This window comes from Orcinus orca, chromosome 1 (genome assembly GCF_937001465.1).
Source record: "Orcinus orca chromosome 1, mOrcOrc1.1, whole genome shotgun sequence".
In the NCBI taxonomy this organism is placed as follows: domain Eukaryota; kingdom Metazoa; phylum Chordata; class Mammalia; order Artiodactyla; family Delphinidae; genus Orcinus; species Orcinus orca.
Genome location: NC_064559.1, coordinates 124,503,497 through 124,521,386, shown reverse-complemented (window position 1 = coordinate 124,521,386; position 17,890 = coordinate 124,503,497). Strand labels below are relative to the sequence as shown.

The window sequence follows — 17,890 nt, the reverse complement described above, 5'->3', positions numbered from 1 at the left end:
TAATGGAGAAAAAAAAGACAGTCTCTTCAGTAAGTGGTGCTGGGAAAACTGGACAGCTACATGTAAAAGAATGAAATTAGAACATTCTCTAGCACCGTACACAAAAATAAACTCAAAATGGATTAAAGACCTAAATGTAAGACCGGATACTATAAAACTCTTAGAGGAAAACATAGGCAGAACACTTTGTGACATAAATCACAGCAAGATCTTTTTGGACCCACCTCCTATAGTAATGAAAATAAAAGCAAAAATAAACAAATGGGACCTAATGAAACTTAAAAGCTTTTGCACAGCAAAGGAAACCATGAACAAAACGAAAAGACAACACACAGAATCGGAGAATATATTTGCAAATGAAGCGATTAATAAGGGATTAATCTCCAAAATATACGAACAGCTCATACAGCTCAATATCAAAAAACAAACAACCCAGTCAAAAAACGGGCAGAAGACCTAAGTAGACATTTCTCCAAAGAAGACATACAGATGGTCAAAAAGCATTTGAAAAGATGCTCAACATCACTAATTATTAGAGAAATGCAAATCAAAACTACAGTGAGGTATCTATCACCTCACACCAGTAACAAAAAGTCTACAAACAGTAAATGCTGGAGAGGGTGTGGAGAAAAGGGAACCCTCCTACACTGTTGGTGGGAATGTAAACTGGTACAACCACTATGGAGAGTAGTATGGAGGTTCCTTAAAAAACTAAAAATAGAGCTACCATATGACCCAGCAATCCCACTCCTGGGCATATATCTGGAGAAAACCATAATTTGAAAAGATACATGTACCCCAATATTCACTTCAGCACTATTTACAGCAGCCAAGACATGGAAGCAACCTAAATGTCCATTGATAGAGGAATGGATAAAGAAGATGTGGTACTTATATACAAAGGAATCTTAGCCATAAAAAAGAATGAAATAATGCCATTTGCAGCAACATGGATGGACCTAAAGATTATCATACTAAGTGAAGGAAGTCAGACAAAGACAAATACCACACGATATCACTTATATGTGGAATCTTAAAAAATGATACAAATGAACTTATTTACAAAATGGAAACAGACTCACAGACTTTGAAAACAAACTTATGGTTACCAAAGGGAAAAGGAGGGGGGGTAGAGATAGATTAGGAGTTTGGGATTAACACACACACTACTATATATAAAACAGATAATCAACAAGGACCTACTGTATAGCACACAGAACTCTACTCAATAATTCTGTAATAACCTATATGGGAAAAGACTCTGAAAAAGAATGGATATACATATATATATATATATATATATATATATATATAACTGAAATCACCTTGCTATACACCTGGAACTAACACAATACTGTAAATCAACTGTACTTCAATATAAAATAAAAATTAAATTAAAAAACACTGAAACAAGATAAGGATTCCACTATTATTTATCATTTATCTGCATAAGAAAAAAAATGATATAAATCTTGGAAGAGATAAATTACCATTTTGTATAGTTTACATATCTACCAGAAAAACCTAAGAGAATCTCCAAAACTATTAGAATATGTAAATTAAAATGCAAATCTGTAAATATAACCTAGAATTAATGGGTATGACATTAATACACATTAGCAATAAACACTTAGAAGTTATCACAGTAGAGGGGTGTGATAGGTGGTCCCATTTATAGAGCAAAAATCTGTAAAATCTCTAGGCAAAAACATTTAACAAGAAATGAAAAAGAAAAAAAGAAAGAGAAAAAAAGAAAGAGAAAAGGAGGTAAATGAAGAGTAAACTATAAACCTGTTTTAAACAAATAAGACCTGAATAAATGAAGAGATATTTCTCTACACTGGACAAGAAAATTCCAAGGATATCAGTTCTACCCAATAGTCCAGAAACAAGACCAAATAAATAAAGGAATTTAGTATATATTAAAGGTTGCATTTTAAACCACTGGGAAATATGGTATTGGAACAACTCACTGACTATATGCCAAAAAAAATCCATCTCATACTCCAGAAAAATATACTCCAAACAGATTAAAAAGTTAAATTCAACAAGAAAATTATAGAGGTATTAGAAGAGAATACCAGAGAATATCTTTCATAACCTTGGGGTGGCAAAGGCTTTCCAAACATAAAATGCAGCCTTATACCATAAAAACACAGATTGAAAGACTGGATGACAATCAAATAAAAAGAACTATAGGGACTTCCCTGGCGGTCCAGTGGTTAAGACTCTGCGCTTTCAATGCAGGCAGCGTGGGCTCGATCCTTGGTCAGGGAACTAAGATTCTACATGCTGCACAGTGCAGCTCAAAAAATAAATAAATAAACAAAATCTTTAAAGTAAATAAAATAATTTAAATTTAAGAATATAAAAATTGGGCTTCCCTGGTGGCGCAGCAGTTGAGTCTGCCTGCCGATGCAGGGGACACGGGTTCGTGCCCCGGTCCGGGAAGATCCCACATGCTGCGGAGCGGCTGGGCCCGTGAGCCATGGCCGCTGAGTCTGCGCGTCCGGAGCCTGTGCTCCGAAACGGGAGAGGCCACAACAGTGAGAGGCCCGCATACCGCAAAAAAAAAAAAAAAAAAAGAATATAAAAATTAAAAAAAGAACTATATATGGCAAGAGAGACTAATAAATGCAAATGACAGGCTAAAATACAATGTTTATAATATACATAGTAGGTAAAGATATAATATCCTTACTTTACACCAGAAATGAAAAGGCAAGCCATGGACAAAAAATATTCACAGTGCATGTATCTGACAAAGGACTCAGGTCCAGAATATACAAAGAACTCCTACAAATTATTAAGAAAAACACGGACTGCACAATTAATAAATGGGCTGAAGACTCAAATGGGCACTTCACAAGAAAATATCCAAGCAGTCTATATACATATGAAAAGGTGTTCATTATGAGGTACTACCATACACCCACTGAATGGCAGTGTGATCTGACACATCCACTTCGGAAAACTGTTTGACAGTTTCTACTAAAGCTAAACATATGCCTACACTAGAACCTAGCCATTCTAAACCTAAATATATACCCAAGGAAAATGAGTACATGTGTTCACAAAAAGACATGTACAAGAAAGTTCGTAACAGTTTAATAATAGCAAAATGTCAGAAACAATTCAAATGTCTCCCAACAGGAAAACAGATAAGTTACTGCATGTTCATATAATAGAATCCTACACAACAACAAAAAGAAACACACAAGAATATAACTGAATCTCAGAGATATTATGCTGAGTGAAGGAAGCCACACACAAATAAGTACATACTGTATGTGTCCATTTATCTAAAGTTCAAGAACAGGTAAAACCTGTTTTGAAGTGATGGGCTTCCTGTGGGAGTATGAAATGGATTGAGAAAGCACACAAGGAAATCTAAAGGGGTGGTACAATTTTCTGAATCTTAATTTGGGTGAAAGTACACGTAAACTGTTATCAAGCAGTACCCTTAAAAGCAAACATTTACTAAGGTGCAAAAAGCAAAGATAGAATTTTATATTAAAGAATAATTTAACATTAATTAAAGAAATTAATATGATATAAAAGGTATAAAATACTGTAAATCCACACTACAAAGCAGTAGAAAATGAGAGTCACACAGGGAAAGCAAAAGATATTAAAAGAAATAATCCACAGAAGAAATTAAAATGGCCAAAAGTCATATTAAAAGATACTTATCTTCACTAAAAATCTAAGAAATATAAACTAAAATTAATACTACTATAATATCTGTCAGGTAGCAGATATTAAGAAGGTTAATATTATCAGGAATATGGGGAAGTAAGTATGATCATACACTATCTTTGGGATTCCATTTGGTACAACATTTTTGGGTGGCGAATTTGCAATATCCGTTAATATTTTATATGGGTATATTGCAATCTCACTTCTAGGAATAAAAATGTTCACTGCAGTATTATTTGCAATAACCAAGATCTGAAGCATTTAAATGTCCATCAGTTAGTAAGTATTTAAATAATTTATTTTATGTCCAAGTAATGAATACTACTCAGCTACTTCTGAACTGATAAAAAAAAAACCAATATCTATGATATCAAGTTAGGTGAAAAAAAGTTACAATCAATATATCCATGAGGACCTTGTTAGCTTAGAACAAAAGCAAAACTAGGTGTGTACATATCTCCCAATTTACATATTTCTAAATTTATAAATATAAACAATTATTTATAAATTGTATGTTATTTACATATATAAAGTCTGGAAAAACAAATATCAAAATGTTTATAAATTATCTCTGCATAGTAAGATTTTTAAGGATAGACTTTTAATTTTTATATACTTCCGCACTGTTTGAAAATGTTAAAGCAAGCATGTATTACTTTTATAATTAACAAAATGACTAATGGCAATAACAAAATATTTTTCCAGTTCTTTTTAATATTCATACCTGCAAAGCTTTTTCCTTCTCATTTGTCAGTTCTTGAGAATGCTTATTTGACAATGTTGCTGTGTGTGATGCCCATTCATTCCGTAACTTATCTAATTCTTGGATTTTTTCTGATAATGTCTGTAGTAGAGTTCAATATGAAATATTAAAATTCTTGAATATGTTATTAGATTGGAACATGAAAATATTTGCAAAGTATATTAAAGGAGATGGAATCACAGCTTTTTAAGACATACTCAAAGCCTTTTCTTACACAGATTTTTTTATATTTAAAGAAATCAACATTAGAATAAAAGCAATTTTAGAGTTAAAATGGTCCACAGTTTAACAATCACTAACCTTTTAGTTAAATCTGGCTCTTCGCCTCTCAATCCTCTCCTCTGGCATTAAGAAAAAAAGAAACCCAGGGTAGACCAAGTCATAAGTAGTACAGATGACCTTAAACAACACAGGTTTGAAATGCACAGGTACGCTTATACTCAGATTTTTCTTCAAGAAATACGTACTACAATACTACACAATCCACGGTTAGTTTAATCTGATGATGTGGAACGGAACCATAGATACGGAGGGCTGACTATAAACTTATGCAAGAATTTTCAACTGTGCAGGGGGCCGGTGTCCCTAACCCGCGTGTTGTTCAAGGGTCAACTGTAGTTTACTTATACACCTAAAACCTAGAAACACAGGTTCCCAAGATGGGCCACGTGGTGCAGGACAATTTTCTACCTGAAGCCATGCAGCTTATCAGATACTTTGGTCCACAATTTCAAGGAGTAGCTATGACTGAAATGATGATAAGCCCATCAGAGGAATTAATTCTAAACTTAACAGAAGGAAGGAAGGGAAAGATTTAGAAGACAGGAACTGAAAAGCCATTTAGACAAGAGGAATGAGGTGAATTAAAGAGGAGCAGAACATATGACAGATACTATACATTATTTAATGAAGACTTGGAGAAAATGTGTCATATACTGGGGATAACAGAAATGTTTGGATAGAATAATCTATCAAGAAGAAAAAGCATCAGATTAAGACAACTGATAGGGGAAGGGTGGCAAAAAGGAGGGGGAATTCAATGGCAGTGTGCTTTGAAAAAAAATACACAAAAGCCTAGATTTGATTCAAGAAGCAATTCAGAACCTATGTTGGATGACTTACAAAGACAAAATGAAATTTGAATTACCTTTTGTGTGAAATTCAGTTGCCTGGTAACATCATCTAGTGATTGTGTCAATGATAATTTTTCTTCCTATTTATAAAAATAAAAGTATGCAGCTTATAATTTAATTTAATCATCTGTAGCTGTGCTACTCAAAGTGCAGCAAAGTAAGCATCAGTACCACCCTGGGAGTTTGTCAGAAATACAGAATCTCAGGCTCCACCTCAAACCTTCTGAGTTAGAATCTGCACGAGCAAGATCCCTAGAAGATTTGCCTAACCCTTAAATCTTGAGATGCACTGATCCATAGTGTTTGACTAAAAAGACTTTCTGAAAACTCTTACAAGGCATCCCAATGTTGTTTCCTTGTGCTACATACCTTATATAGTTATAGAGCACTTTCTAATCTTCAAGACACTTCCATATATTTTATCTCATTTAAGACAGCCTAGAGAGGGTACATATTTCCATACATATCTACCAGCTGATGAAACCAAGACACCAAGAGTTTAAGTGACTGCTCAAGGTCACAGAAAATCAGTAAAAATCCTGGGACCTCAGTTTCTCAATTCCTGGTCCAGTTCTATCCTGTTGTACCTTAACTAAAACAATAAAGTCAGTACATGCTATAAAAATTTCCTGGGGGCTTCCCTGGTGGTGCACTGGTTGGAGTCCGCCTGCCGATGCAGGGGACACGGGTTCATGCCCTGGTCCGAGAAGATCCCACATGCCGCGGAGCGGCTGGGCTCGTAAGCCATGGCTGCTGAGCCTGCGCGTCCGGAGCCTGTGCTCCGCAACAGGAGAGGCCACAACAGTGAGAGGTCTGCATACCGCAAAAAAAAAAAAAAAAAAAAAAATTTCCTGTACATCTTTAAAAGAACTTTATTCAGAAAACAAAATCTAATAGCAATATAGCTTTTCAGTGGTTTATCAGAGAGCTCTGGGACTTATTTAAAAGATTAACTTAAATTTAAATCTTACCTTGCTACATTTCAAACAGTCTGCTAGAAACTTCTTTATTTCCACATCATTTCCAGGTAACAGTTTTAATGAAAGGTGTGTAAGATGCTTAAAAGGATTTGTCTCTACCACATTTAAAAAAGCAGGTGAGTTATCCAAAATAGCTTCTGGAGAAACTAACTGTAGCAAAAACCTTTGAAAACAAAGTGTCACATAACACATTTATGAGACAGTGAAACTCTCCCATTGAATCATGAGCTCTATTGGATCATCAATGATTAAAAGGATCAGAAAAGGGAGCATACTGGAATCATAGGAGCCAATATGAAAGGATTCCCACTGGTAAAACTGGATTAATTAGTGTAAACAGTAAAATGGAGATTTATCTATTGATTGAAAACAATGAATATATAAATGTCCACGAGTTCACAATGAGAAACAGATGAGGAGAAGAAAACAAAACACTAAAAACAAAAACAAATCAAAAACCCACTGAAACCACAAAAGTAACTAGAGTAACAACTCCTTACTCTGAAAACTGACAATTTAAAAGTAAGAATTGAGCATGTATCCTTTCCTGTATGAATTTTCAGAGTAATCAAATAGCTCTAATTGATAAAGGAAAGTTCTTCTTTATAGAAGAATTATATCTAATAAATATAGGAAGAATGATGGAACTGGAAAAGCATAATTTTATAGTTGCTAATTAATTCAAACAAGAATCGTCAATTGATGAAATTTATACATAAAAGGTTTGGGAGCTTTACAAGGAAAGGATCACGTGTTACACTAAACAAATACAGATATATGTGCACACAAAATCTTATTCTTCCCTTTTTCCAAGTTCATTACAAAAACATATACTTGAACACTAGCAACAAAACTATCAAAAAGAGAAACTAAGGAAACAATCTCATTTACAACTGCACCAAAAGGAATAAAATTTCTAGGAATAAACCTACCTAAAGAGATAAAAGACCTGTATTCAGAAAACTGTAAGACAAGACACTGATGAAAGACATCGAAGACGATACAATCAGATGGAAAGATATACCATGTTCATGCACTGAAAGAATCAATACTGTTAAAATGACCATACTACCCAAGGCAATCTTCAGATTCAATGCAATCCCTATCCAAATACCAAGGGCATTTTTCACAGAACTAGAATAAAAAAAAAGTTTTAATTTATATGGAAACACAGAAGACCCTGAATAGGCAAAACAATCTTGAGAAAGAAGAACACAGTTGGAGGAATCATACTTCCTGACTTCAGACCATACTACAAAGCTACAGTAGTCAAGACAGTAGTATTGGCACCAAAACAGACACATAGATCAATGGAACAGAACAGAGAGCCCAGAAATAAACCCACACACTTATGGTTAATTAATCTACCACAAAGGAGGCAAGAATATACAATGGGGAAAGACAGTCTCTTCAATAAGTAGTGCTGGAAAAACTGGACAGCTACATGTACAAGAACAAAACAGAAAATTCTCTAACAGCACATAAAAAAATAAAACTCAGAATGGATTAAAGACCTAAATGTAAGGCCGGAAACCATAAAACTCCTAGAAGAGAACATAGGCAGAACACTTTCTGACATAAATTGTAGAAATATTTTTTAGATCTATCTCCTAAAAGAAAAGGAAATAAAAGCAAAAATAAACAAATGGGACCTAATTAAATTTAAAAAGCTTTTGCACAATGTAAGAAAACTATCAACAAAACAAAAAGACAACCCACTGAATGGGAGAAAATATTTGCAAATGTTATGACCAATGAAGGGCTAATATCCAAAATACATAAACAGCTTATATAACTTAATATCAAAAAAACAAACAACCTGACAAAAAAATGGGCAGAAGACCTGAACAGACATTTTTTCAAAGACATACCGATGGCCAAAAAGAACATGAAAAGATGCTCAACATGGCTAATCATCAGGTAAATGCAAATCAAAACCACAATGAGATATTACCTCACACCTGTCAGAATAGCTATCATCAAAAAGAACACAAATAACAAATGTTGACGAGCATGTGGAGAACAGGGAACCCTCCTACACTCTTGGTGGGAACGTAAATTAGTGCAGCCACTGTGGAAAACAGTAGGGAGGTGTCTCAAAAAACTAAAAACAGACCTACCTTATGACCCAGCAATTCCATTCCTGGGTACATATCCAAATCAAACAAAAACACTAATTCTAAAAGATACATGTACCCCAATGTTCATAGCAGCATTGTTTACAATTGCCAAGATATGGAAGCAACCTAAGTGTCCATCAACAGATGAATGGATCAAGAAGATGTGGTATATATACACAATAGAGTACAAAAAAGAATGAAATTTGTCATTTACAACAACATGGATAGACCTAGAGGGTATTATGCTAAGTGAAATAAGTCAGGAAAGACAAATACTGTGTGATATCACTTATATGAGGAATCTAAAAAATACAACAAACTAGTGAATATAACAAAAAAGAAACAGACACAGATATAGAGAACAAACTAGTGGTTACCAGTAGGTAGAGGGAAGGGGGGAGGTACAATATAGGGGTAGCGGATTAAGAGGTACAAACTGCTATGTATAAAATAAATAAGCTACAAGGATATATTGCACAACCCAGGGAATATAGCCAATATTTTATAATAACTATAAATGGAATATAACCTTTGGATAAAATATATATTTGATGCTGTTAAACATTTCAGGTAACTTTAATGGCTTTGCCAAAACATGAAAATTAAGGGGCAAATATTTCTGATTTTATAAATTTGAGGTTTATGAACCTCTCACCACAGCTTTGAAAATAGACAGAGGTACTTATATAGAATATTTTCCCATCAAGTTGTCTTACAAAGAAGAGTCTGTCTTTAGGGAAGTTTAATGATATAGTGCTCTCCTGAGACTTACCTTGGAATTTCTTTGGCATGTTCTTGAGTACACTGCTGAAGGAGATCTATGAATTTTTGTGGGAAAGCTGAGAAGTCTATCAGAAGACCTTGCTGGAATTTTAAACTATACAGAAGACAGGAAAAGAAATTCTTTTAGAATTTTAATTACTGTATTTAATTACAAATAACATCCTGAAAGACTATTCTTTTATTTACTGAACACACATTATAATCAAGAATTAAGCTAGGGAACTTTGATTTTTATAGAGTTTATTCAATGGGAGGGAAAAGGTCAACACATCTAGCTAAAGCTCCAAACTTCTGAGCTGTTAAGCAAAATGCTGATAATCTATCAAATACTTATTTTCAAAAACAGCCTGAATAATTACAGTATAAATAGTCCAGTGCTCCCAAAATGCCTAAATGTTTCTAATAGGTATGTGTTTCAAAGAGGATAGTACCGATACATTCACAAAACTTAAAAATTTACTTATTCCTAGATCAAAGACCAGAAAAATAAATATAGTTACCTCTGAAAATCTTCCTCTGATATAACAAGGTTATACAGAAAAAATGGATCAGTATCATCAGTCAGACGGATAACTAAATCCTAAAAGAAAGATTGTTATTTTTAATGTTTTCAGTAGATTTGGCTTTTAGAGTAATTTCTTCCTTCTTGGAAGTGAAATCATCTAGTATTATCAACATATCACTGTTATAGTTCAGACAGCTCTGTCTTCTGGTGCTGCTGGGTTTTCATTGGTCTTTGGAGACTTTAGCATCTTAAATAGGGTTAAATATTCTGCTCCTTGAGGGCCACATGGAGTGGAAGGTGGGAAGGAAAGGGGTCTATAAAAGCTAATTAAATGCTAGGAGTTGTAAGTTGAAGAATATATCATTCTATCAGAGGCTTAAGAAAGTTTAGACCCAGCCCTTGCTGCACTATGATACCATAACAAAAGTATTCTTTACCACTGATCATATCATAATCAATTATATTTTCAGTTTCCCTCAAGTTAATTGTCTGGTATTTCCGAAGTGGTAAATACATCAGCAGAAATGACAAACAATCATCTACCCTAGATAAGAAAGGAACATTTGTCTCTCAGGCAGAGGACAGGGATATCAGGTGACAGGCTGCCAGGGCTTCTTCCTAAGAGCCTACCTATTCTCTCCCACTCTAAGTGGCCCTGATGTGGAACCTCATCTGTTTTCAGTTTCAAATGAAGTGAATACCTTTCATAAAGACCATTTTATCACAGCAGCTAAAGCTGACAGAAAAGTACACAGAAATTATGTATTTCAGAGCACACTGGCACAAGGAAAACAGGACTAGCAAGATGATGGGCTAACAGAGGTTAAGATTAAGTTTCTACTTAGAAATAATATCTACTTGTGGCTACTGAGGAACCACTAGGGTCCTAGAAAAATCTAAACCACTTTTATGAGTAGAGCTGGAAAATGAAAAGGTACAGCAGGCATAGGAATAACGTGTAAGAAGTATAATATATAATCTCTACCCTAGAAAATTAGCAACCTAGGTGTTTGCTCTGCTTCAGAAGGCACTGTTCTTAAAGCAGCTTCTATTTAAGTATTTCTTGAAATCCACCCCAAGATGCTATAAAAAACTGAAGCTGCTACTAACACCATTAGATCCTTGAATATGTACAGGGAAAGCTATGACAGAGAAAACATATGTATTTCTTAGCCCTCCATTCTATATCCTCATTTCTGTTAATGACTCATACTTTTAAATCAGATTAGACTGATGTTTTAAACACCTCTCTTCAAAAGGCAAAAAGATTCAAAACTGCAGTGCTTCAATTCATTCTGTTCTCACATTTACATGAAACGCCAATTCTACAGGATAGCAATATATATTCTAGCAACTTAAAAAAGTGTAATGGGGGAATTCCCTGGAGGTCCAGTGGTTAGGACTCTGAGCTTCCACTGCAAGGGGCACGGGCACGGGTTTGATCTCTGGTGAGGTTCGATCCCTGGTCTGGGAACTAAGATCCGGCAAACCACAAGGGGTGGCCAAAAAAAAGTGCAACGGGGCAAACCTAAGGAGACTGTTGTCCCAATCCCCAATTCTTGCATGCTTTAGAAATATATGATATAATAATCTCTCAGTTGTTGTCTTAGTAGGTTCTACCACCCCAGATCTGCAAGCTATAAAATGGCCCAAAATTAAAAAGCAAGATGATATAACAAAAGAGCTCACATTCTTAAAGAACAAAAATAATTATAATGTACAGAATTACCATATCTCAAAAAAAGAAAAATATTTATTTCAAAAGAAATAAATACCAACCTTTCTGTGAACTGGATTAGAAACTGATTGTAGTTCAATGCTCAGTCTAATACTCACTCTCCTGTATGAAAAGATATGCCCAACTATCAGAAACATTCACATGAAATGAATTATTACTACCATTTGTATAGCTAACATTTTCCATCTTAAGCCACAAGATCCTCCACAGGTTGTCCCTAAATTATGAACAGATGTTTGGAAAGCACCCTGGATTTGAAGTTTAAGTTCCTATTTTTCTACAAGTAAGCAATGAGGTTTTTAACCTGAGGATAAATTTTTCTCTCCTGTAAAAAGAGGTTGTCGTGAGGATTAAATGAGATAAATGATGTGGAATGCCTACTGTTAGCCTGGTATACAACCTTACTGGCCTGATTCTCAAATAACATCTACTGAAAGACAAACCATCAGTTTTATAACAATTTTTCACATTAAAAAATACCACCTGAAATGACCAAATTGATTTATGAGAGATTTCATTTGAAAATTTTAAAGTGTGAATAATATTAAAATACTTTAATGTTTACAACAAAGGAAATAAGAAAACATGTTCGTTTCCCTTATGCATACACAAAAAAAATTTTTTTCAGATTCACAAACTACATCTGATCAATAGACTCTATGCAATATATCCACAGAAGTATGGTCAACAAGTTTATTATCTATCTAATCCCAGAGTAAATCTAAACCCTAAAGGGAAAAAACCATAGTGTTACACATTCTATACTGCATCTTAGAAAACCCAGTATTGAACAGAGGCATATAAATAAAGGTGCTCATAAACATTAATTAAACTGAGCAAAAATGTTTAAATAATTCAGGAAACAAAGGGGAAATGGTGAAAAACATCTCTGCACAAGTGCTTCTCAAATTATTCTGCTAGAATTAAATAACAATGGTCTTTCCCTAATGTGAAGGGAAAATAAACTAACAAATTGAATTTGTTCAGTTTTAAGTTATTCTTTTAAAGATGTTTTAAACTTTTTCCACATTCTACTACTTCTACAGAAGTACAGACAGAGTAACCGAGTGTTGATGGAAAAACTTGGTAATAGTTGACTAAGGCTAGATTCAATTGTTTAGTTTTTTTTATGCTCTGACTTGTAATTTATATTGGTTAAATACATGTCATTTTAGTTAAATTTCTTATTAAACATATGACTGGATATTAAATCTTAGTTCACATGACGAGGTTACCATAACTTGTATATTATCTAAAAAGGAACAAGGAGCACTGGTAAACACCACAAAGGTAGGAAGAATTACCTTTAAAACAAGAGAATGTTTTGTTTCTGTCTCTCTAGTATCTAAAGCAATGTATGTGAAACAGATTAAACTCCTACTCCAATTCCACTTAAATTAAGTGTTCTTGTGGGGCGGGGAGAAACCTTTCAATTCCCTAACTTATAAAAAAAAGTGGAAAAAAAGTGTACTGAGTTAGGTTTGTGAGGGCCTTTTCAGCTCTACAATGTCATTATGTTTCGTTTTCATCTTCTGAAGTTTTTTTTTTTTTTTTTTGCGGTACGCGGGCCTCTCACTGTTGTGGCCTCTCCCGTTGCAGAGCACAGACTCCGGACGCACAGGCTCAGCGGCCATGGCTCATGGGCCTAGCTGCTCCGCGGCATGTGGGATCCTCGCATGTGGGATCCTCCCGGACCGGGGCACGAACCCGTGTCCCCTGCATCAGCAGGCAGACTCTCAACCACTGCGCCACCAGGGAAGCCCCTTTTTAAGTTTTTTTCTAGTACATACTGCCATAGTGATATGACACTGTGGTTGATAACTTTACACTTTTAAAAGTGTGTCACACTTGATAAATTTGTAAAAACATTCAAGAAGCATCCATTAAATAAAGTATTCTCTACATAATACTGGAAGTTTTATTACTATGATAAATTTCCAATCATATTAATGATTTTGTTGCATATATTCCAAAAGCCTATATGCATTAGATGCTGGGGGGAAAAAGAGGAGGAGAAGCCCATAGATTAAAACTATTCCCCACGTTTACTTCAAAAACCTCCAGAGAAATATCTTGTAGAAAAGCATGAGCTTTCAGAGGATCTGAAATCACAAATCTTACTTCCTCCACTATAATGGTTAATGTCATAGGAACAATATAAAACGAAGTTTAAAAAACAATTTTAAAAATGCTATTTTTCAAAATAAATGTCACATTCTGAACAATGCATAAATCTGCATAACATTCTCCCTGTCAGTTAGATTCAGCAGAACTGGATTCTAGCCCACCTCTGCCACATAGTAGCTGTGACCTTAAACTCTCAATTCAAACAAAAGCTACTCTAAGCCAGGTACTATGCTGGGTGCTAGGGATACAAACAGAAATAAACATGGTTCATGTCCTCAAATTGAGATCAGATTAAATGACTTTACCCTAAGGTTTGCTTCTGATTGTATTTTAAAGCTTCAAGAGAGAGGAGGGAATGGTTACTAGCACTTACCAATTCATTCACTACTGAGTGCCTGCTAGACACTTTGCTTATATCGTCTTATTTAACAACAATAATGCCAAGTAAATATTATCTCTGCCTTACAAAGGAAGAAGCTGAGATGCACAGAATTACAAATTTCGTTAAGGTCACACTGCAGAGCCCAAATTAGAACTCAGACTTTTCACCTACACCATGCTAATAAATGATTAAGGACAATTAATATCAACTTAGGCAACTGTGAAAAGGTCCCTATAGCAAAAGAATTTAAGACAGACCTAGAAAGTTATGAAAGAAAAAGCATTTGAGGTATCAGGAAAAAACGGAGTAAAGGTATGATATTGAGAGAGTATCGGGTACACTCGGGATAACAAGTAGTCCTGTGTGACTACTATATTGGACAAAGGAGCTTAGGGAAAAAAAAAAATGAAAAAGCAGTTTGGTGTCAAACCGTGGGCTTCAAAATTTTGCATCACTTTCCTCCAGACAGAGTTCTCTGAGCACTACCACGTCCTCAACTGAAGTCCCTTTTTCTCTATGACTTTAATTCATTTACATTACTTCATGCATTAATCATACTTTAATAATAGCTTATGTTTACTGAATGCTCATTAAGTTCCAGGCGCTGTTCTAAACACTTTATATGTATTAACTTATTTAATACATGCTCATAATAATCCCACAGGTAGGTACTTTTATTTTTATCAATTTAAAGATGAGGCACAGAGAAGTAAGAAAAATTGTACAAAAACAAGCTGTAAATGGTAGAACTGGAATTTAAACCCAGACAGGGACTTCCCTGGTGGTCCAGTGGTTAAGAATCTGCCTTCCAATGCAGGGGACATGGGTTAGATCCCTGGTCAGGGAACTAAGATCCCACATACCGCGGGGCAACAGAGACCACACGCCACAACTAGAGAGCCCGCATGCTGCAACTATAGAGCCCATGAGCCACAACTAGACAGCCCGTGTGCCACAACCAAGACCCAACGTAGCCAAAAAATAAATTAAAAAAAAATAAAATAAAATAAACCCAGACAATGTGGCTCCATAACCTGAACTATTTTTTTAATGTACAAAACAGAGGGATTATATATCCTTTTTTTAATTGAACTATAGTTAATTTACAATGTTGTGTTAATTTCTGCTGTACAGCAAAGTGATTCAGTGATAAATATATATATTTTTTCATATTCTTTTCCATTATGGTTTATCATGGGATATTGAATATAGTCCCCTGTGCTATACAGTAAGACCTTGTTGTTTATCAGAGCCTGAACTCTTAACCAGTGCTATGCTGCCTCTCAAAGGAAGATATTTTTGTTTCCCCTGTTAAAGTGTGAGTTCCTTGAGGGCTAGAATGAAAATTGTTTTTTTGCTCTTGCTGCCGTTGGAGGAAGGTGGTGAGGAGGAAGGGAGCTTCTCAGCACCTAGGACAGTGCCTGGTACACAGTAGGCATTCATAAATATTTGTTGAGCTGAACTGGCCTTGAATACTTTTAACTAAAGAGTCTGGACTGTTTTTCCTATAAGTCAAGAGTCAGCAAACTTTAGTTGTAAAAGGCCAGATAGTAAATATTTTAGGCTTTGCAGGCTATAAGGTCTGTCACATTTATTCATTTCTGCCCTTATACCACAAAAGCAGCAACAGACAATTCTTAAACAAATGAGAATAGCTAAATTTAATAAAACTTTATTTACAAAAAAAGGTAGTGGGCTATCTGGCCCACGGGCTCTAGTTTTCTGACCCCTGCTATAGGTGATACGAATATACGAAAAGTTTCTAGACAGAAAGTCTAAAAACGCTGAAACTGTGTTTTAAAAAGATAACTGTGATGACAATGTAGTGAGATGGAGAAGAGCTAGGAGTTTCAACATTGGGATCAGGAATTACGCCCTCCCTTTCTTTTATCTTTCTGTAATCATTCTAGAACACGGCTGTCCACAAATATAAGGCATGTATGTAATATTTAATTTTCTAGAAGCCACATTAAAAAATTAAAAGAAACAGATAAATTAATATTTAATTAACCCTATATATCATTTTTGTCACCTTAACACATAATCAATATAAAAACTGAAATATTTTACGTTCCTTTTTTCTCCTAGTAAGTCTTCAAAGTCCAACATGCAACTTTTATGCACATCAGTTCAGCTTAGCTCCATTTCAAATGTCCAACAACCACAGTGGCTCCCATACTGGGCAGCACAAAAGAATGATCAACTAACCTATAGATCTGCATTTACAGCTGCTGGTCTTGGTACCATCTCCTTGCCTGGCCTGCCAATTGATTCTGAATCGAATTCTGCACTATATACTACTTTCACATTACTGGCAGCTCAATATAAAAATGTCTTCATTTTTTATATGTCACATTTCCACACCATTTAGTCTTCACACACATTTTCACACCTGATCCTCCTAACAACCAACCATGTAGGTAGGCCTGCTATATCAGCTTTACAAAGGAGGAAACTTACAGTTCAGAGAAGTTAAGAGACAGCTGACACTCAGTGGTGGAACTGAAACAAAATTGAAATCTCCTGACTTCCAGCCAGATCTCTCTATTTAAGCCTCAACAGCACCACCTCTTTAGTCAGTTGTAATTTCGCATTTACCTGTGAGACTGGCCTTTACTTCCTCCCCCACTGGACTGTGAACTCCACGAACACAAGGACTTTTTCCTGACCATTGTATCCCCAGGGCCCAGCAAGGCGTTTTGCAAGTATGCAGTATTTGTTGAATGAAAAAATGAATGGATGAAATTGTAGTTTTCCCCAACTATCTTTAGTCTATTAAACGTAATCTATTTTTAGTAACTAATGTGAAAAAAAGGCAATATACCATAAAGTTGATTTTTTTTAAGTCGAAGCTTAAATTTACTTCCAATATAATTCAAAGAAGAAAGAAAAAAAAAAAAGGCTGGGAGCCAAGGCCTGAGTTCTAGTGCCCGCCCTGCTGTAAACTCGTAAGCCCTCGAGTAAATGAAGTTCTCTGGGCCAGAGTTCTTACCTGTCAAAAAGAGAGAAAGGGGCTATACTGTCCACGAGCATGTTCAGCGATAAGATCTTTTTTTTTTTTTAACTTGATGCGGGTGAGCGTCCCATTTCTCACACCCTTCCCTCCTCAGCAACGGCGGACTTGGTGAGAGGCAGCCACTAGGTCCCAGCTAGGTCTCCCTCCACGTCCCGGGGACTCCTGCCGGACACCCAGCCGCACGCCGGGGCCCACTGGCTGGAGCCGCCATCTTTCCCCCTTGGCCAGACCCCAACCGCCATCCGCGGGCACGGGGTAACGCTGACCTCACCTCTCCTCGCAGTCTTTGCATTTCACTTGCAACGGGACGAGGTGCTGGAAGAGAACCTGGCTCATGCTGAACCGCTTCCCCGGCAGGTGTGCGGGAAACTCCAAGTGCGGCCCGCAGCACTAGCCTAAACGACGTTCGGGTCCTGTTAAAGTTTGAGTTTGGCGCTCGGTTTCCGCGGAGGAGGCGGGGAAAAAATAAAACAGAGGGGCTAGGCGGGAACTTTGGACCTCGCCAGCCACCATCAGCTTCTTCCGGTTTTTTTCGGCGGATGGGGCGGTAGTTCCGGGCATTATCCTGCGTGGCTGGACCCGAGGCAGACATATTTGTTAAGGGAAGGAGGCCCGAGAGAACCTGACAACTTTTCCTCTCTTCA

General features: G+C 35.9%; 1 protein-coding gene across 9 annotated transcripts in view; it reads right to left on the bottom strand.

The window, feature by feature from the left end:
- SASS6 (SAS-6 centriolar assembly protein) overlaps positions 1–17,838 on the bottom strand; it is a 55,965-nt gene extending 38,127 nt beyond the window's left edge. For 5 of the 9 annotated variants that reach the window (XM_033433623.2, XM_033433628.2, XM_033433646.2 and 2 more), the window contains exons 1-7: positions 17,513–17,838; positions 11,763–11,823; positions 9,979–10,058; positions 9,468–9,572; positions 6,567–6,738; positions 5,610–5,675; positions 4,424–4,543 (exon numbers count right to left, since the gene is read on the bottom strand). In XM_033433623.2, the coding sequence (XP_033289514.1) occupies positions 4,424–4,543; positions 5,610–5,675; positions 6,567–6,738; positions 9,468–9,572; positions 9,979–10,058; positions 11,763–11,823; positions 17,513–17,838 (930 nt within the window). Of the gene's footprint in view, positions 1–4,423; positions 4,544–5,609; positions 5,676–6,566; positions 6,739–9,467; positions 9,573–9,978; positions 10,059–11,762; positions 11,824–17,222; positions 17,485–17,512 lie in introns of those variants that run through there. The other 4 variants (XM_033433667.2, XM_004263075.3, XM_033433672.2 and 1 more) reach the window with 3 other exon arrangements.
- Between the last annotated feature and the right edge of the window lie 52 nt (positions 17,839–17,890).